We start from the raw sequence: 21,711 nt of genomic DNA, 5'->3' as shown, positions 1-21,711 counted from the left end.
AGGAAGGGAAAGAAAGTAAAGAGCGTCTACTATTGCAGAAGTGTATGAAGGCTGTATACAAGGTCTTCCAGACTCACTGGAATCAGGAGGTTATTGTGTTCCACTGGTCTGTTAATGTGAAAGCAGCCAAGCATTAAGCTCGTTGTTAATAACCTGCATACAAAGCAGGACTAGGGTTGGGTATCGAGGACATGTTTGACATCTAAATGTTTGACTTTTTTTTTTTTTTTTTTTTTTTTACATTATTGGAATTGAAACTATGAACTGATAAGAATTGGAATTAATGAGCAGAATCGGAATCGATAAAATTCAAACGATACCCAACCCTAAGCAGGACACACGCACACAATGGTGATTTAAGATCAAAGAGGTCCTGAGATTGTTGTCACAGCCCGACAATCAGCTCCTGCTCTGACAAAATGTGAAACTATATACTGTACAAACGACATGGCCAAAAGTATGTGGCCACCAGGGATGCACTTGTATTAATCCCAATAATTAAATTCTGTACTACTTTGTCTAAATACATTTAAATTAAATCACTAAAAATAACACTTAATTATTTTAAAAGCTACAAGTGAATTTAGGCAACATTATAATGTATAATATGAAAAACTGGTATTTTAAGATTTGCTAAAGATTCCATTTAACAGTGTTATTCATTTACTGGTGTTTTTAAAGATTAACTTTGAGTGTTAGATAACGACAGTAATCTAAATGTAGTAAAAATAAGGAAATGAGCATACACAATTAAATAACCAACATTGTACAAATACTGATAAATGAAGAATCTGTAATATTCATCTGTATTATCAGCATTCTCGATGGATCCTCTACTCCAGACTACAGTGTGTTGGAATGAAAACAGTTCCTGTCACAAATCCTTTTCTTATTTTGCACCATAACGGAACCACATGGGGATGAAATGTTTTTTTGGCAAACACTGTAATAGTGTCACAAGATGAACTCAGAAGCAAAATCAGGAAATAGGTCTGACACATCCTCCTCTGATGTGCTGACAACAACTGCTTTCCAGAGTCTGGTGGTAGTTATTAGTAGTTCGTAGGGGTCTAACCAGAAAAAAACTTGAATCATTTGCACTTGAATGCATGAGGCAAATTTGCTTGTTCAGTAGCACAAAATGTACTTGCTATCTGGCAGCTAGTGTACAAAATGTACAAATAGCCTCTATTCTTTAGAGGTGTGAATATTATTTAAAGGGTAATGATTCAATTACAAAACAATTTTCACAATGCATCTTGTCCTTTAGGTCTTTTATCAATACACACACGGGTGTTTCAGTAGTCAATATAGTCAAAATACATCAATTCTCAGTTTCCATAATATAGATGACAGATGCTGCTGAACATTTAACTACTATTTATTTGCAAAATTGAACCATAAAATGTACTTTACAAATTGCTAATTAATAATAATGTACAAGTAATTTAATCAACTAATTAAATATAGCTTCAAAACATTCAAGTAAAAAGTAAATGACAAAAAACAATACAACATAAGCAATAAACAAACTATCTAAAGAGTATCTAAACATTTTCCGGACAAGAGCAATGAGTGATTTTTCACTTTTTGCATCACACTTTGTTGCTGTGGCAGTGATGGGCTAATATTATTGATGTTGACATGTAAACATGTATCTACCACAAATCACAAATTAAATCCAAAAACATCCTAATTCAAAATTCCACCGTCACTGAGCACAGTCCATTTTGCTGCTCCAATAATAACAATCAGTTTCAGCTGAGAACACCTCTGAAGACATACTGTTAACTCAGCATGACTATATGGGGTTTCATGATGCTGTTTCAGGTCAGTAATGAGGGTTATGGGGACTATTAACCTCAAATGCCATGCTGACATGCTGATACACACATTTTGCTTTAGGGGCTCGTATATGAAGCAAGACGAACAAATGGAAGTGAAGAAGAGGGTGTGAAGATGATTAAATAGACTAAGAAAGTGGGAGAGAAACGTCTGCTGTCAGATTGCTACTAATCTATTTACAAAGTTTAAATTGCGTGCAAACAAATGAGAAAATAGATTTTTTTAATTAAGAGTGAGTAATGAGATAGTCATCTTTTTCTTCTTTTGTGAGCACTATAAAGTTTGCTCATTAACCTGAGGTGCTTAGTAAAACAGAGGCCTTGTTTGAGGGAGCTTTGGAAAAGCATCCATGTTTCAAACTCTAATCTAGCTTGGGGTTGTCTATGTTGGCTCCTTAAACGGAAAATATTATATAATTGGTGCTGTATTTAATCTTATTTTACGGGTTGCCTCATAAGTGGCACAATCAAAGGTTTGGTGGGAATTTGGGTTTTGTACTCACATCTGTGTTGTTGATCCATCAAACACACACTGCTGTTGTAGTACTGTATCCCTCAAGGCCATCACATGACTTGATTTTGGCTGCTGCCCTCATTCTGCTGAAGGAGGGGCCACTTATGTAAGTACAGACCTATCAAAACGCAAAAAAAAAAGTATCTTTGGTGAGAAACTTGAGCCTAGCTTTGCTTTTCCAGACTTCCTTGACTATGTTCGAAATACATAGATTAAAATGCCAGAACATACCCCATCTGATCTGGGGTCAACTAAAATAAACTTCCCTCCCAGCCAAACTACCCCTTACAATTTTAGGATGGGATATTTGAATTAGTGTACTGACATACAAATCTCTAATTGATTAGTGTAAGTCTCATTTAGGCTATAAGTCTTTTTACTAGGGCCTTCACCTTGAACAGCTTCGAAGAAACAAGTCAAGACATTAGGAGCAGTCTTATTATGCTGCCACCCTGTGGCCGCCTTGCTTTGGAGGGCCAAACCTGCAAAAACAATAAATAAATAAATACACAAATAAATATGCAAATGAATAAATAAATGTGTGTATAAATACACAAATTCTTGTTTAAATACATATAGAAATAATTAAACGTGATTAAAGTAGGCAAATAAATAAAATAAATTGGTGGGCAAATGGAAAATGTTTAAGGAAATGCTAAACTCATCCTATTTATTTTCCTTTGATCACTCATTTATTTCTGAATGTAGTTCCACATTTATTTTTCCTCTGCACAACATGCTAATGAGAGGGTGTCAACCATGGACTTGGTCGGGTCTTGTGATAGCTGGGGGCCGACTTTCCCGCTGACAGGAGATGCATGGTGTAAATCCAGTATAGCCTAGTAAAGTCACTTTTGCCGTTCAACAGAGCAAGATACATAGAAAAACTGAGCTGTATTGTCCGTACAGTATCTGTGACTTTACAAACGACCCAGTGGAATGGCCAGAGGTGTCATTTCCCAGCACTCGATATTCGCAAATCTAGGGACCATTTCTAAAGTTACATACGACATTGGTATACACTTTTCTAACTTCAACAGCATTTGAGGAAAATTACTTACAGTAACACAACCAACTGTGAAGTGGTCATAGATCTCAGTGATAATGCACACCTTTTAGATTTTTGATATTTATTAAAATAAACTGTAAATTCATATCTACACTGTAAAGAACTTCCTGTAGAAATTACAGTAACTAACTGACAACAGTTCACTGTAAAAAAAAATGAATCAACTGTAGAGAACTGTAAATTGACAGTTCATTACTGGCAGCAACCACAGCTGCCAGAATTCTACTGTTATTTTCAGGATGTCACGCCAATAAAGCAATATGAATTGAAATGAGTTGAAAAGAAATAATTGATTACTAAGCAATTAGATTAGATTATTATCTTTCTTTCTTTTTTCAGATCGAATGCCCTCAATGCGTGGTTTCGTGTGCCTTCCAGTGACAGACAGCCAGTTCAAGAGGGCTCAAAAGGTATTACACTGTAAATACATTTACTACTTGGTTAATCGCTAGTTAAAGTTCTTAAGACACATGCAGTCTTAACATTGTGACTAAGTTTATGCAACTGGCCCCTGGAATCTCAAAATGAATTGTGGTGAATTAATCATAGTTACATCGTTCAGCCGGTGTCGATCAATAATTATGTGTGAATCATTGAATCATTCACTGAACCGATTCGTTCAAACCAGAAACTAAGCGGCACTGCTGTGTTTTGCTAGGAGACTAGCAACGGTTAGCGTCACGTGCTGTGGCTTTCAGTGGAAAGATTTTCGGTGACGGTGCAAAAACAGACAAATATAGTGCCTAAACTGTAAGTTACTCAATATTAACTTGTTTATTGAACTGAACAATACCACACTGCACGAATAATACGTATAATACTGCTTCACCGAAATGTTTTAGAGAGATCAAGTAAGTTACAGGAAGTAATATAAGTAGCTTGATAATGTAAAATAATACATTATCACAAAGCTACTTAGCCTATATTTCTTCCTGTAATTTTTGTTGTGTTGTTTCTAGTAGAATAAATACTTTAAATTACTTTAATTTACTGCTAGAATGATATGTAAGTTACTCAATATTAACTTGTTTATTGAACTGAACAATACCACACTGCACGAATAATACGTATAATACTGCTTCACCGAAATGTTTTAGAGAGATCAAGTTACAGGAAGTAATATAAGTAGCTTGATAATGTAAAATAATACATTATCACAAAGCTACTTAGCCTATATTTCTTCCTGTAATTTTTGTTGTGTTGTTTCTAGTAGAATAAATACTTTAAATTACTTTAATTTACTGCTAGAATGATGTTCTCTTTCTATACAGATCCAGGCCTTTTTTTGCGAATTATTTTTATTCTTTCAACCATTCAATTAAAGTTCTATTACCCTTTGAAAGCGGTAGCCAACAAGGTATGCAGGACGAAATCTGCAAAAACAATAAATAAATAAATACACAAATAAATAAATAAATGTGTGTATAAATACACAAATTTCGAGAACTGTATGTTTAAAAAAAAAAAAAAAGGTGGAAAAGAGAAAAAAATATAATAAAAAACAATATTAAGTATTAATTATCTGAATTTAAATAATTTGAAGTCATCCTAAGGCCCCTTGTTGAGAACCACTGTTCTGTTGTTAAAGTCTGCATGAAACAGAAGTCGCCATGGTCTTTTCTTCTCTACTGGGACGGCATCTGAAATGAGAGGGCGGGACTTGATTGGATCAGTGGAAGTTGGGGCGTTGCTAACAACATTGAGGTATATCTGAATGCCAGTTTGCAGTTAGTTGTGGGGGGATTTCTCTCCACTGGATTCACTGCCAACACCCTAGCATGAAGACATTTTTATTTATTGAGGAAGATGAGGACGAGGACGATCAACGGCACAAAACATGCCTAACAGCGCGCGAGCGAGAGAGAGAGAGAGAGAGAGAGAGAGAGACTGCCTGAATGACTGAGTGCGTCCTCCATCAGGTTAAGTCATATTCATAAAAAAATAGTTTGCGATGTCCTAAGAGTAATGTTGTGGTATTGTCCTAATATCCTTTACATTTTTAAGGGTAGTGTACTCCCCCCATGGCTTGCATCAGCACTGGTCAATGCATTGATTTCTATAAAGTGAAGCATCAGCTTTCATTACCCCTCACGTCACTAGCTCCACCCTTGCGCCATAGCTCATGACCGGAAGAGAAGATTCATTTTGAGGGGGAGGGTAGGTTAAAATTTTTGATTAAAGATTAGGAGTGCACATGAATTTTAAAAAAAGAATGAAGTGCATGGATAAATTATTTATAATAAACACTACAGTATTCCATTAAAAAAATAAGAATTTTCAATTTTGATTTCATGCCGATGTTAACCTATTAGCAGTCGTGTTCATCATGCTCCTTTGAATTAGTCTAGTAGAAGAGGGTAGTGACCAACAGGACATGTTTGCATGAATCATATCTCATTATTATACAGTGGGTATAGAAAAGAATCACCCCTTTAAAATAATCACATTTTGTTGCTTTGCAGCCTGAAATGAAGACAGACACAGTTTTTGTTTTTATCAAGCTGTATATAACATCCAAGTTAACGATATAGGCTAGCACCAACATGTCAGAAAAAAATTAATTAATAAATAAACAGAATCACTGAGTTGGAAAAAGGATCACCCCCTCCTTAAAATGACTTGTAAACTAAATCAACTAATCACCTTCTCAGTGGCACACAAAACCATTTGACTCTCAACTGTGATAAGCTGTGGTCATTTTGATTACAGCATGAAAATAGCTTTTCTGGAGCATTTCAGTCCTTGAGTGCAACTGAAGAAAAGAGTCAACTATGGAAGGCACTGTCAAAAGATCTCCAGGATAGAGTTGTGGACAGGCACAAGTCAGGAGATGGATACAGAAAATGTCAAAGGCTTTATCAATGCCTAGAAGCACAGTGAAGTCTATTATTAAGAAGTGGAAGGTATTTGGTACAACACAGACCCTCCCTGGATCAGGACGTCACTCCAAACTGGATGAAAGAGCAGGAGGAAACTGAAGCAGTTGCAGGATTTTTTGACAAAGAGTGATCATTGTGTGCATGTGACAACAATATCACAAATTCTCCACAAATGTGGCTTGTATGGGAGGGTTGCAAGAAAAAAGCCACTCCACAAGAAATTTAACATTAATTATTTGGTCTCAACACCAAATGATATGTCTGGCGGAAATCCAATCCAGCTCACCATCCTATAACAGCATTCCTCCAGTAAAGCATGGAGGTGGCAATGTCCTGTTATGGGGTGTTTCTCTGCAGCAGGTACTGGAGCACTTGTCAAGATAGAAGGAAAAATGGATGGGGCAATATACCGTCAAATTCTTGAGGAAAATCTGCTGCCCTCTGCCAGAAAGTTGTCAATAGGAAGAAGGTTTACCTTCCAACATGACAATGACCCAAAGCACACAGCTAAACTGAGCACATAGTGGTTGAAGGAGAAAAAGGGGAATGTCCTTGCATGGCCTAGTCAGAGCCCAGACTTAAACCCCACTGAAAATCTGAGGAATAACTTAAAGACTGCAGTCCACAAACGCTCACCATCAAATTTAACTGAACTTGAGCAGTTCTGCAAAGAAGAGTGGGCAAATATTGCAAAGTCTAGATGTGCAAAGTTAGTAGAGACAAATCCCAACAGACTAAAGGCTGTAATTAAAGCAAAAGGGTGGTTCAGCAAAATACTGACACAAGGGGGTGATCCTTTTTCCAACTCAGTGATTGTTTTGTTTTTTGTTTTTCACATGTTGGTGTTATATCTTTCACTTGGATGTTATAAGTTACACTGAGTAAATACAGCTGGATAAAACAAAAACTGTGTCTGTCTTTATTTCAGGCTGCAAAGCAACAAAATGTGATTTTAAAGGGGGGGGTTATTCTTTTCTATACCCACTGTATATTACTTTTAAAAGAAACATAATCCTTGAAGACAGAAATGAATTAAATAAAGGTAAGAGTCAGTCTGGCCTCAGGTGTCCATGACAAGAAAAAATAACACCCAAAATCTTTCAACATGCTTTTAAAATTTTTATTTGTTTAAAGTCGGTACAAAATGGTAGATCAGACACATTCTCAACATTTGCCTTTATGCATTCTTATTTTTCAAAACATGCATTCTCTCTCTCTATCTCTCTCTCACATACACACACACTAGGATCATGCAGACCGGTTAGACCAAAGTGACAAAAGACATTTCAAAGAACACAAACAAACAAAAAGAAAAGGAGAAAAGCCCTTTACACACGCCGTCTCTACAGAGACAAACGAGCGATGCCCTTAAAAAGACAAATGTGTCTAACAAATCTAATGTGTTTGCTTAATGTTTGGAAAGAATACTCACAGATGGAGAATTATTTTGCAAATGAAGCATCCTCAAATTAAAACAAAAAATTACAGTATTTCAGGTGAGGGGTTATTATGTCTGTGCCGTGATTAAGCTTCATATTCACTCGCAACACTTTGAGCAGAGTGTGGTCCAGATCTCCACACACACAACTGACCCCAGATCAGCTGTCAGGTTTTGAAATACTTCATGAACACATGCCCTGGTGGTCAGGATGGAGGAAACTCCCTGAGGTGAAACCTGCACCAGTATGCCATGTCTGGGTGCTGTTCAGAACAGCAGCAACTGAATGATCTCTGGAAGTTGAGCTTGGACTCCTCAGGCAGAGAATCCACTTCACACAAATTCCTGGGATTCTCGACCCTTCAGACTCAATGTATGCTCTCCAGATTCTTACATGTAACACAGTACATACGACAGCATGTACATGAAATCAAACAATCAAAAATGTCATTACAAAATCAAATATATTAGCATACTTTTACACACATAGAGATTAGAGGACCTAAAATTTGCTGGGGGAAAAAAAACGATCATCTCAAATTTGTTCAAACTAACTTTCTTCCATAGAACAAAAAAGGATGTTTAGAAGAATGTCAAAGCTGCTCTTTTCCATAGAATGAAAGTGAATGATGAACCACGGTTGTAATATGATACCTTTGTGAGGAATAGACTGACATTTAAGTTATCATGTCAATTAAAACATCGTCTTATATTTTATGGAAAAGAGCAGCTTAGACTGCTATACGCATCTTCTTTTGTGTTCCCCAGAATAAGAAAGTCATATGGCTTTTGAAAAACATACACTACTGTTCAAAAGTTTGAGGTCGGTAGGATTAAATGTTTTTGACATCTCTTATGTTCACCAAAGCTGCATTTATGTGATTACATTTTCATAGATTTAATATTTTAAATGTAATTTCTTCCTGCGATGGCAAAGCTAAATTTTCAGCAGGCATTACTCCAGTCTTCAATGTCACATGATTCTTCAGAAATCATTCTAATATGCTGATTTGGTTCTCAGGAATGTCAATGTTGAAAGCAGAAAGCACTGCTTAATATTTTTGCGGAAACCCTAATGCAGGTTTTTTTTTCCAGATTCTTCAATGAATAGAAAGCTCAAGATAGCATTTATTTGAAATAAAAAATCTGTTGTGGCATGTGTCTTTACTGTCACTTTTGATTAATTTAATGTGTCCTTGCTGAATAAAGTTTATTATTAATATCTCTCTCTCTCTATATATATATACACACACACACGTATAGAAAATCTTACTGACCCCAAACTTTGAATGGCAATTTAAGTTTTAACTATTTCGTTTCTTGCACACAGGGGGCGTTTCATTCATTTGAAAATATTGTTTAATATCTATTTTAAACTTAACAAGGAGAAAATTACCCTTTATACTGGAATCAAGATCTCAGTAGCTGCTAAGTACAAAACTAATCACATCTCAATTTGCAAATTAAGAGGGACTAAAACTGACCTATAAAAGAGGTAAAGGATTTTTCCAGAAATTAATGCTGCTTTTTGTACTATGGATGGAAATTACTTCCAAGTGTCTCCAAAATATCCAAACAAGGGAAGTCATCTACACAGAAAAGGCTCAAACAGAAAACAGGGATCTTACCAAGACACTTAAGCGGACACGTTTTTGCAACACTCGCTGATGAGCGCAGTCGCTCAAAGGGCATGAGGTTTTGGCCTGTGCTTAAAGGGAGGTGAAGATTTTTAGGCCTCTTGAGCTTTCTGGAGTTCATTTCTCTGAGCATGACCTCATTGGTTCACTATTGCAAAGATTTCACTCACACAATCATAAGTAACCTACATATACGAGAACAAATGAGGAAAAACCTGAATGCTATAGCGAAGCCTACAAATGGAAAAGACTCACAATAAAGAGAAAACAAAAAACAGCTACATAGAACTTAACTCCCCAAAAACACGCCTATACATTTTTATCTTTGATAAACATTGATAGTGTATAAAAAAAAAAAAAAAGGCATTAAGTATTTTTTAAGTTAGACACATGGAAAACAGTTATCTGGAATCTAAATGTAGTTGCTTTATGAAAGGCTGTGAATTATTGAATAAATTGAGTACAGATAGACTTACAGATAGTCTGTAAGCTCATTATAAACATACATGGATGGTGTATTGCCTCTTTAGTGCTGAGAATTACTGTTAGCAAATAAACACTGTACACATCACCATCTGTAATGGCCACACCCACCGTTTCAAATGACAAGCAGAGCCACCCAATCAGAATGCTCAAATGTGGGTGTGCATGTGCTCTGCTGTTCTGAAGAGGTCTAATCCTTTTTTTTTATTTTTTATTATAAACTTTTTATTTGAAAATATATATTTTTGTTTTTCTCTGTATTCGAAAAAGCAGTATAAAGGTCACTTACAAACCAGAAAGGGAGGGGAAAAAACAGTCAGAGCACAGAAAATGTCATCTTTATAAAATCAAATTATAGGATCAACAAAGAAATGCCTGGCTAATGTTTGTCAAATGGGTTACTGGGGTAAAAGGACATATGCAGGTGTAGTTAGTCCACGGGCCCCTGGAAGATCAGTTTGATGTATCCCTGCTCACTGCTGAGCTGCTGGGCACAGAAAGGGCAGGCAGCATGGAAGGTGTGCGTTCCGTGAGGAAGAGGGATTTGACTCCAATATGCCACTGTTTTTTCTGAGCACACGTGGCCGCATGGGCTGAAAGTGTGAGTAGGAGGGGCCGCATCCAGATAAAACCCTGCCTCGCAGCCCAGCCACAGCGGCACGTACGGCCCACGAGCACGGCACATGGGACATTCCCACTCACGGCCCTCCCTTCCCTCTCGCTCTGCATCGCGGTTACCCCAGTTGTGGTAGCCGTGAACATGACCGCAGTTTAGGTAGACCCAGGGTTGCTTCTCGTCCACTATGTCCTTCCGCCGCATGCTGGGGAAGGCAAGGGTGTTGAAACCCACGGGGCACTGGGGACGAGCAGCGTTCAGCTCTTGCCGGAGCGCCTCCAGGTGTTTGACAGTGGGAGTGCGGGAAAGCCCTTCAGCGGTACGCCACAAGAGAGTCGCTCCGCAGAGATCAATCAGAGAGCCGTCCACTAACTCTTGAGTTTCATTCTCCACCTACACAGAGAGAGAGACCAATGAGAAAAGAGAAGAGGATTTAATTATAAATAGAGTCCATATTCATGCTTTTAACACATGATGCATGATTAAAGCAAAACAAAGGCAGATCTTATCAGTAAATGCAGTGCTGAAAGTTTGCCTGCAGGGGGCAGTAAAGCCCCAACATTCACTGTACAGTAATGATTCATTCATTATAAAAAGAGCCAAAGAATGACAATAATATAACTATTTACTGCTTAAGACATCTGTCTTATGTGTCATATGTAATGCACATACGACAGACGCACATGCACAAAACACACACCCTATGATTCACACATTCATCCTGGAATTATATAATTCATGGTTGCGACATATTTCACAGAGCCACCCTTGATCAGCCTTTAGTTTGACCTTCACCATACTGCATTAGTCTCACACAAACACACACACACACACACACACAGCTGTATGGACACGGTGTGTGAATTGTGCAGTGTCTGAGCTGTCTTATGTGAAGGTCACGAAGTAAAAGTGCAAATACAACACTGTATTTGTGTATGCATGCATGGAGGTGTGTGTGTGTGTGTGTGTGTGTGTGTGTGTGTGTGTATGTGTATGTATGTTGAGTTGCTGTTTTCTTTGCCCTCAAAGTTTAAAGGTCCCATAATACATGTTCTGTATACAGTACTGAATATCACGTAATGTATACAAATGAGGACAATGGAAATGATATGACAAAAAAATAAATACATTAATAATTATAATAGCAATAAAAATAAAAATGCATGAATTTAAAATAAAACAATTAATGCTAATTTAATATATTTTTTATTGCAATTATGAATGCTTAACTTTATATATATATATATATATGTATATATATCCTATACACAGAATTAATATTAACAATTTCATATTTCACTAGTTTAGGATCGGCAAGAACAGTAATCCCAAAAGTTGATAACAAAAACTCCCCTCCTATATGTCTCTGCATCTGCTAAATAATTTTTTTATTCCCAGTGAATAGGAGTTAAAATTCCCACCCGAGTGACACACCTTATATGGACAGAACAATGTAAAAGTCTTTACTGTCACTTTTGATCAATTTTATGCATTTTTGCTCAATAAAAGTATTCGATTTTTAAGTATTTGAGTATTCGAATACTTAAAGAGTATTCACCCTTTTGAACAGTAATGCTTCTATAACTTATATTAACAATTAAAAAACAAATTGCTAGAATCTGCTGACTTGAGAATTGAATGGTAAGATTATATATAGTGGTGCACACTGCTGGCACAAGTGCCCACTGACAAAATGTTATGTCCCAGCTTCTGAACTACTTGACAGTTTCAACAGTGTCAGGCCAGAATTTGAGCAATTGGGCTATAACGTGATCTGTTCTGAGCCAGTAAAGCCGAACGTCTCTACAGCAGCATCACAGTCGAACAGTGTTTACCCAGCACTGAGACAGCATTAGAACCATGTTTAGCCAGCATTGAGCCATCAGCAGGACGACTCAGGAGCAGGACATGAACAGCAATCAGGAGCGTGTTTGTTCTGCCTGTGACAACCCAGATTAATGTGGGGCCTCGGAGCCTCTGGACTGTGAGTGCATGCGTATCAAGAGAGAGTGTTTGAGTTGTGCAACAAGAATACATAAGCAGTTTGATTTGTGTTCTTCACTGTGCATATCTAGGAGTCTTTACAGGCCTCTATTTGTCTAGACTCTAGACAACCACTGAAGATAATGACTTGTTATGAGCACAGGAGGAAAGTGTTGAGAGCAGTAGTTCTCATTGGACCTCCTGTCTGACGCACTTAACAGATCAACTCCAGATCATCTTACAGCTTTGTGTTACACCGGACAGGGCACAGCTGTCTCGCCTGGGCTGTTACTGTGGCAACAGCGTCCCAGAGCAACCGGTCAATGGCACCAGAATGCCCCAACATCCCGTCTTGCAGGGAGCCATATGACTGTTTAACAGAGCTTCCATTTCAGAATCCCATCTGATATTGCATTACAGCTTTTTATATACATATGTAACATCTGAGCACTGACCATTTTCCCTCTCTGCTGAGCCGAACGTGTCTCTCTCAAGGTGAACACGTTTCCACACACTGAAATCTCTCTCCACACACCGGGTTTGGAGTCCTCTGTGAAACCATGGCGAGGATGCATTACCAACACACCGTTAGTAGTCAGACCGTCCATCTGTCCATCCGATGTCTTCCACTTTGCTGCTTTCTCCTGTAAGTAAAAAAAAAAAGTTATTAAGATTTTATTTGAATACTTAGAGTTAGCTCACCTGAAAATAAAAACTGTCAACATTTACTTATGACATTCAAAACCTGAATGACCGACGTTCTTCTGCTGCAACACAATAGATATTTCGAAGAACATTGGGAACCAAACCCTGGAGCCCAATGACTTCCATTGTATGGAAAAAAGACATTCTTCAAAATATCTTTATGTTTCACAGAAGAAAATAAGTCATACGGTATTGGACAGGTATGAAGATGAGTAAATGATCTTTTAAAAAAAAAACATTTATTCAAGTACTTTGAATAAATGTTAACATCACTATTTTAGGTAGATTACATGACATTCAAATGCTTCAGAAAGAGAATACCTGTGCATTTAAATCTATTCAGATTCCAGATCTGATTTCATTATATATTTGTATATATTTGGCCTAACATCAGTTGTTTATGCTGCTCAAAAGCAGTGCTAGTTTCTCAGGTCAAATCACCCACTGTCTTTACATAAGATGAAGTCAAACTTCCTCGCTATCTCACCCCTAGGAAGATGTTCTTGGAGGAGTCGAATCCGGCGGCGTAGATGCGGGCGGTGTAAGGGGGCGTTCGCTGACATATGATCCGGCATGCGAAGCGAGATATGGTGCTCTGAACTGACTGAGTGTCAGAGTTACTCTGACTCCCGGGAACCGTGTCGGTCACCACAAAATCTATTGGACTTTCAGTTGAGCGCCCAATCTGAGATGCAGAGAGAAATTAAACATCAAACACTGCAGAGAAACTGGTAAGCTTGCATCACTGTACACAATTATAGAAACAGTGTAGGAAACAGAATCAAAGTAGATGCTAGTGTCACCTCTTTTCTGCTTAGTGACGGCATTATTTCATGCTGACACTTTGAGTAGTGAGATTAATGGACGCTTTTGAACACAATCCAAGAAGTAGTCCTAAAGGACAGCTTAGTCAGCAGCGAGTTGGTACCTGAAACATGTCTGTATTGCTGTCTTGAGTGTACTCCACCACCACTGTCTGTACACGGGACAACGTGTAGGAAATACTGTGCTGATCCTTGTTACTTATGGCCTAAAAAAAAAAGAGAGATGATAAAATGACATGCTGACATCAAGAAATAACATGCCCAAGAAATCACCAGTTAACCACCACCTAAAAATAAAATAAGATCAAATAAATTAAAAATACTTAAAACACTCGCCCCTTAATCTTACTGTCATAAATACATATATTATATGGCTTTAAACATTTTATATCTCTTTTTTTTTTGTAAATATACTCAAAGTAAATAAGTACTTTTATTTATAGAATAAATTAAAAATGAATACAAAATATATACGCATACTAGGGCTGGGCGATTTTGCAAAAAAATTAAATCTCGATTTTTCCAGAATGTTTGACAGAGTCTCGATTTTTAAAGATTTTTAACTAGTCAACTTGAAAATGTAACTACAACATGATTCAAGTTACTTTTTCTTTATTAACCTCTAGTTAAAGAAAATTCTATTCCAAGTGCAGCACACATGAAGTTGTCAACATGATGTAAATGTTAATCAAATCACTTGTTAAATATCTTTGCAGAAAAGATGCAAAAACTACAACAACATATTGAACAAACTTGTCTTATACATATTATTTGTTCAGAAATAATACAAGGAAAATTCTTTTAGAAAATTTCAAGTCAAGGAGCTGCTGAAACAGTTCTAATGCCGTCATTGAGTCTGTCCTGTGCACTTCAATAACGGTCTGATTTGGTTCAGCTACAAAATCAGACATCAGAAGACTACAGAGAACGGACTGCTGAGAGGATTATTGGTGCTCCCCTGCCCACCCTTCAAGAACTATATGCGAGTGAGTTATGGTTACCCATACTTGGAATTAGTGCTCTGCATCCAAAGTGCGCACACACAGCAGTGAACACACACACACCGTGAACACACACCCGGAACAGTCTTTTTTTTTTGCTACGGCACCCGGGGAGCAGTTGGGGGTTCGGTGCCTTGCTCAAGGGCACCTCAGTCGTGGTATTGAAGGTGGGAGAGAGCGCTGTACATTCACTCCTCCCACCTACAATCCCTGCCGGTACGAGACTCGAACCCGCAACCTTTGGGTTACGAGTCTGACTCTCTAACCATTAGGCCACGACTTCCCAGAGTGAGGAAAAGGGCTCAGAAAACCACTCTGGATCCCTCACATTCAAGTTATCCCCTTTTTGAACTTTTGCCATCTGGCCGGCACGACAGAGCCGCAAATACCAGGACAGCCAGGCACAAGAACAGTTTCTTCCCCCAGGCAATCTACCTCATGAACAGTTAAATGTTCCCCACATTATGCAATAAAAATGAGCAATAACCTTATTTATTTGTTACCACCTCCATCCTAGTACACCCCTGCATCTCATTCTATTCTATTCCATTATATCATCTATAGCACAACTGTACATACAATTTATTTATTTTTCAATATTTGTCTATTTATATTTACATGTGTGTTTTTTTTTTTTTATTATTCTCATCCTATTTTTTTTATTGTCTGTGTGTTGTTGTTGTCTCTATGTGTACTGGAAGCTTATGTCAAATTCCTTGTATGTAAATTCCTTGCATACTTGGCAATAAAGCTCTTTCTGATTCTGAAAATGACTGAAGGTATAACACCAGCGGACTTATTAACTATAAATGTTCTTTAAAAACAACAGCAGCTTTCAGCCTGTCACCATGATGCAAACATGAAATATCAGACATACCGTAGTAGTTCTTTACAGGTTTTTTTATTCGATTGCGCTGCTTTTCCATAGTTTTTTCTGTGTAAACATGGATATGTTTGAATGTTGCACTCGCATCTCTTGCAGCATCTCATGCACGAAACAGCTTTCTAAAAACACTGCACTCAAGATAAAGTTCACTCCCATCTTCTTGCATGTTTTACCTATTCCACTGGCCGCGTCGCATCTTTGTCAACACAAAAGCGCATTCTGTGTGAATGGTGCTTAGCCTGTATTTATGGTCCTTCACAGAGCGCGTCACACGTGAGCGGTTAATCATATAATTATATACTGTTATCACCAGCATATTGTCAAAGTGTCTAATTCTAACATTTGGTAATATTTCTATTGAAAATTGCGATTCCTCCATTTCTAAAAATAAAATTGTGGCAAAACAATAAATTCGAAATAATCGATAAAATTGGGAAAATACACTATTTGTAGATGTGAAAAAAATTTAATTTGGTCAGCAAAAGTTTATTGGGCAGCACATAATAGTCTAACAAACTGGAATCAAGCCCAGAGCTGTTTGTGTGTAAATGCGTGATTGGACACACCCTGGTTCCATTACAGCTCAAGCCCACTAGTTTTAGAATTCAAAACTTGCCCAGAACCAAAATGACACTGGAGCTGCTGATTTTCTTAAAGGATTGGTTCACTTCCAGAATAAAAGTTTACTGACAATTTACTCACCCCATGTCATCTAAGATGTTCATGTCTTTCTTTCTTCAGTCACAAAGAAATTAAGGATTTTGAGGAAAACATTCCAAGATTTGTCTCCAGATAATGGACTTCTATGTTGCTCAACAGTTTGAACTTCCAAATTGCAGTTTCAGTGCAGTTTTAAAGGGCTCAACACGATCCCAGCCGAGGAATAAGGGTCTTATATAATGAAACGATCAATCATTTTCTTAAAAAAATTAAAATGTATATATTTTTTAACGACAAATCTCGTCTTACACTAGCTCCGCAATGCGCGTCACTCATGACCTTTCCAACGTGACTACTTAATGCGTGAGGTCAAGCTAATTGCAAGACGAGCATTTTTGGTTAAAAATATTAATTTTTATTTATTTTTAGAAAATGACCGATCGTTTCACTAGATAAGACCCTTAACTCCTCGGCTGGGACTGTGTTGAGCCCTTTGAGGCTAAACTGAAACTGAAATTTGGACATTCAACCTGTTGAGCACCATTGAAGTCCATTATATGAAGAAAAATCCTGGAATGTTTTCCTCAAAATCCTTAATTTCTTTGTAACTGAAGAAAGAAAGTCATAAACATCTTGGATGACAGGTGGGTGAGTAAATTATCAGGAATTTTTTATTCTGAAGTGAACTACTCCTTAAGCTAGTCCTGTGTAATGCCTAGGTGGAGGGTGTGTGTGTGTGTGTGTACCTTGGCAGCCTGTGGGGTGCAGGCTACGTGTACAGTGCTGGGTTTGACGCCATTGGATTTGGGTCTTTTGAAGAGTGCAAATCTGCTCTTCCTTCTACCCCGGTCCCCGTTGGGTAGAGAGCCATTATACCTGCAGAAAGAGGGTGAGAAATTCTACTGAAAACACCTGCACTCACCACTTACTCCACCACCAATTCAGCCACAGGCAACAGATGGTGAATATAACGGATAAAAAAAACTTACAAAAGCATAAACAAAGCCTGTATGGTTGATATTCGATCCAGTGCTTTTCTAAGGAAAAGCAGACAGTCATTTAGGTTGTTATCTGGAACCAAAATCTAACCTAAACCAAATTCCACAAAAAAAAACATTCCAGAGTCAAAGTTCACGATCAACTCTTCATAAAATATATCTTTAGGTGAGATGACATACTGAACCTGACACAACCTCATAGCAAGTTTGTAAGGTTAAAAGCCTGACAACTTTTGTCATGGAGTCTAATAAGAACAGGGCAATCATGTGCAGGTGGTCAGTATCCATAGAGACAGGATTACCATTATGAGCAAGGTTAGTAACAGTGATACCCCACGTCACTTGTAATTTGGCATTCCTACATTCATATGAGGTCTGAAATTCAATTCAAATCTGATTTATGGAAATGTGTCTCGGCCTGGATAATCAGGTCATATTTGAGTTTCTTAATTGAGGACGCGACTAGGGATGCGCCGATCCGATATTCATATCGGGTATCGGCTCCGATACTGCCATTTTTCTTGGATCGGGTATCGGTCAGAGAGCCGATTCAAATCCGATAATTATTATTTAATTTTTTTCCGATTGTGTGAATTATTCTGTGTTACTTCTGAAGCCATACGATAGTTTAATGTGAGCTACATATGAATTTTTAAGTCCTTACATTAAAGTTCACACAAACTCTTTCCTCCGCTGTGGCTGTCAGTCATTCGTTCAGCCTTTAAACCCTGGTCGCATTCGGTTACAGCAGTCAGCTCGGTAAAGCTCTCTCCAAGATCATTCTGTGTTCCCATTATACTTGATTTGTAAATACATGTCTATGATTTTGTGACTTTATCTTCTTGCCGGAGTTTAATGTTGTTTTGTTACTTGCTACCGGGTGTCTGTGAGAACAAAACACGGGCGTAGAAAAGGCTATAAATAGTTTTTCACGTGCACAGTAACTGAATTTAAAACTGTTAAAAGAAAGGCTCAATAACTGTTGTACAGATTGCGCAGTGCACCTGTGTTTGTGTATTTGGCGTAACGTAAAATCTAGTGTGAAGCGCACGACTCGCTGACGCTTTCTCTCAAACACGCAAAGAGCGAGAGCGAGCGAGAGTCTTACATAACATGCAGAATTGATGCGCTACATGTAAACGATATACTTTGTTGTATTTTCCTGTAAAAATAACAGAGTTCCTTTGGAATTCTTCAGCTTTTAAGAACTGCCGGGTTTTCCTGTAGTAGGCGGAACTAATGCGCTAACGACAATCTCATTGGCTTGTGCTCACGTAGTATCGTCCCTGTTTTGATTTCAGCGAATCAGTTCGAGCAAACGCGAGTGTGTCCTCGCTGCAGCCTGTAGCACGAAGACGTAGCTGGATCAGATCCAATACGTATTGGATGTTTGACGAGCATGCGCAGGTATTGGATTTTAATGCGCATGCGCAAAGTGGGGCTATCATTAAAGCTAGTATTTAAAGAAAATGAAACTGTAATTACGAGATATAGGTGTTTCATAGGCTTACATAGATTATATTATACTGTGACTTTAAACTAGTAGTGTATTCAAACTTTAAGCAACGATGGCTTAGTTTTGAATGAAAGGGTATGTAAGCTATGTTTATTTTTATTAGTTTGATTCGTTTTAGAAATAAAACTCTGCTAATTACAATTTTGTTTGTTCTTTATGAAAAAAATGGGGTGTAACTATTGTCTTTATTTTTTCCTCTGATAGTTAGATAGTTCTATCAAAAATTCGTTCATGAATCAAATATTATTTTTCGTTCTCACTCTCTGTGCTATATGTGACAGAGTATAAAAAAAGTTATAGGCCTACTAAAATATGCGGACATAATTTTTATACCATATAAAAATAAAAAGAAGAAAAACAATCCTGTCAGTCGGGGTTCCGTATAGCCGATAGATCCATTATCCCGGGTTATACTGGGTTTTTACAGTTAATCCCGTGTCAAACAAATAAATACACACACGGTCGGGACAAGGCATATTAACACAAAGATTACCATTTCTTTTTTTGTGTGTTAGGCCTATATGCAAGTAAAATCCCTGGAGATAGATATACCAATTATAAATGGCTAAAGACATAAACCATGCATTCCGTTACGAGAGCGCTCGTTCTCCCTCTCTCTCTAGCTATATTAGAATAATATAAAATCTAAATAAACAAAATGGATCGGCATTAATCTAATATCCCCAATTAAATTTAAATAAACATGACGGATAGAATCAAAAAGACATTTAGGCTAACTCTGAAAGAGTGATGTATCAGAATCAGAATGAGCTTTATTGCCAGGTATGTTTTCACATAAGAGGAATTTGTTTTCATGACAGAAGTATATCTTAATAATTAGCTATTTACAGTGCAACGTCTGCATATCAGTCATGTTACAGTGCTTGTTGTATCCTTATAATAATGGATACAGCATTGATGTGCATCCTGGCGATAACATATTTAAGGCTATTCAAAAAATAAATAATTAAATAAATAAAGCTTTGAAGTTGCCGGTATAGACAAAAACATCGCGGATGAATTTAGACATTAAAGTTTTTACATTGTAATGTAGGTCAAAAACGCTACATGTACTGCGTTAGACTTCACTTAGACCAAGTCGTTAGACTAAGTCGCTGTGGATAAAAGCGTCTGCAAAATGATAAAATGTAAATAAAAATATTAATTTATTCGAGACCTACTACAGCGCACGCGCGTAAAATATCCACTACGTAGTGGATATAGTCCAGCTACGTCATCGTGCTACAGGCTGCAGCGAGGACCTCTTCTTGGCAAACGCACACAACCCGATTAATATTCATGAATCCAGTAGCTCATTAATCCTTAGTGCGTTTTTATATTGTTCTTATTAGTAGGATTCGTATAATAATAATAATCTTTTTTTTTCATCATTTTGTTACACAATGTCAGCTACTGTCTCATGCTGTAATGCTGACCATTACCATTATTAAAAGAACCAATAAACACACCAGATCTGAATGAATGGATCTGATATGATTACTTACAAAATGGCAGTGTGAACACTTAGTACTAAAGATTAAAGCAGGTGTTTGAAAAACAAATCTGAGCAGCGTGAAGCCAGTGTACACTACATAAACACTGAACACTATACCTGCTATGTCTTGTGGTTTCCTCTGTGGAGGTTCCCTCTGTGCTCCACCCTGTTACTCACTACCCAAGGGTCTTTCACAGACACAGTGGCTGCAATGTGAAGTTCAACATTGTGCCTTTGGTATTGTGTGGGTTTGGGCTTTAGATGTTCAGCGATGGACTTTATTAAGTCTCTAAATGATTTAACATGAGTTTACAGAAGGCATGCATTGACGCTGTTGAATGCATTCTCGACATATTTTGGCAAACCCACATTTTCACAATGTACTCTATAAACAAGCAAAACAACCTGATCGATTGTGCTCGTTTCTCTTGAGGCTTTCCTTATACAACTATACTCCCATTTTATGGACATCAGAAAAATGCAAATAAGACATCTGGGGTTTCCCACCAGGTGACATCTTCAGCTTGAGTAAATCTGAAAAAGCGTTATGTCCCTTACGGCAGAGACTTTCTATATTTATTCAAAAAACTGATGTAGGGAGAGAGAGAGAGAGAGATAAGGCATTTAAATAAACATGACGGATAGAATCAAAAAGACATTTAGGCTAACTCTGAAAGAGTGATGTATCAGAATCAGAATGAGCTTTATTGCCAGGTATGTTTTCACATAAGAGGAATTTGTTTTCATGACAGAAGTATATCTTAATAATTAGCTATTTACAGTGCAACGTCTGCATATCAGTCATGTTACAGTGCTTGTTGTATCCTTATAATAATGGATACAGCATTGATGTGCATCCTGGCGATAACATATTTAAGGCTATTCAAAAAATAAATAATTAAATAAATAAAGCTTTGAAGTTGCCGGTATAGACAAAAACATCGCGGATGAATTTAGACATTAAAGTTTTTACATTGTAATGTAGGTCAAAAACGCTACATGTACTGCGTTAGACTTCACTTAGACCAAGTCGTTAGACTAAGTTGCTGTGGATAAAAGCGTCTGCAAAATTATCAAATGTAAATAAAAATTTGAATTTATTCGAGACCTACTACAGCGCACGCGCGTAAAATATCCACTACGTAGTGGATATAGTCCAGCTA

General features: G+C 37.4%; 1 protein-coding gene across 2 annotated transcripts in view; it reads right to left on the bottom strand.

Annotated features, from left to right (window-relative positions):
- Positions 1 to 10,078: 10,078 nt before the first annotated feature.
- The window catches only part of LOC107583279 (E3 ubiquitin-protein ligase pellino homolog 1), a 47,114-nt gene continuing 35,481 nt past the window's right edge, over positions 10,079 to 21,711 (bottom strand). The window contains exons 3-8 of one of the 2 annotated variants that reach the window (XM_016269457.1): positions 17,529 to 17,576; positions 17,286 to 17,415; positions 14,097 to 14,198; positions 13,656 to 13,853; positions 12,919 to 13,107; positions 10,079 to 10,873 (exon numbers count right to left, since the gene is read on the bottom strand). In XM_016269457.1, coding sequence (XP_016124943.1) covers positions 10,295 to 10,873; positions 12,919 to 13,107; positions 13,656 to 13,853; positions 14,097 to 14,198; positions 17,286 to 17,415; positions 17,529 to 17,576 — 1,246 coding nt within the window. In that variant the 3' untranslated portion in view covers positions 10,079 to 10,294. The remainder of the gene's footprint in view (positions 10,874 to 12,918; positions 13,108 to 13,655; positions 13,854 to 14,096; positions 14,199 to 17,285; positions 17,416 to 17,528; positions 17,577 to 21,711) is intronic. The other variant, XM_016269465.1, reaches the window with a different exon arrangement.

Source organism: Sinocyclocheilus grahami, unplaced genomic scaffold (genome assembly GCF_001515645.1).
Source record: "Sinocyclocheilus grahami isolate Dianchi unplaced genomic scaffold, SAMN03320097.WGS_v1.1 scaffold4.1, whole genome shotgun sequence".
Classification (NCBI taxonomy): domain Eukaryota; kingdom Metazoa; phylum Chordata; class Actinopteri; order Cypriniformes; family Cyprinidae; genus Sinocyclocheilus; species Sinocyclocheilus grahami.
The sequence above is the reverse complement of the archived record's forward strand: the minus strand, read 5'-3'. Positions and strand labels throughout refer to the sequence as shown.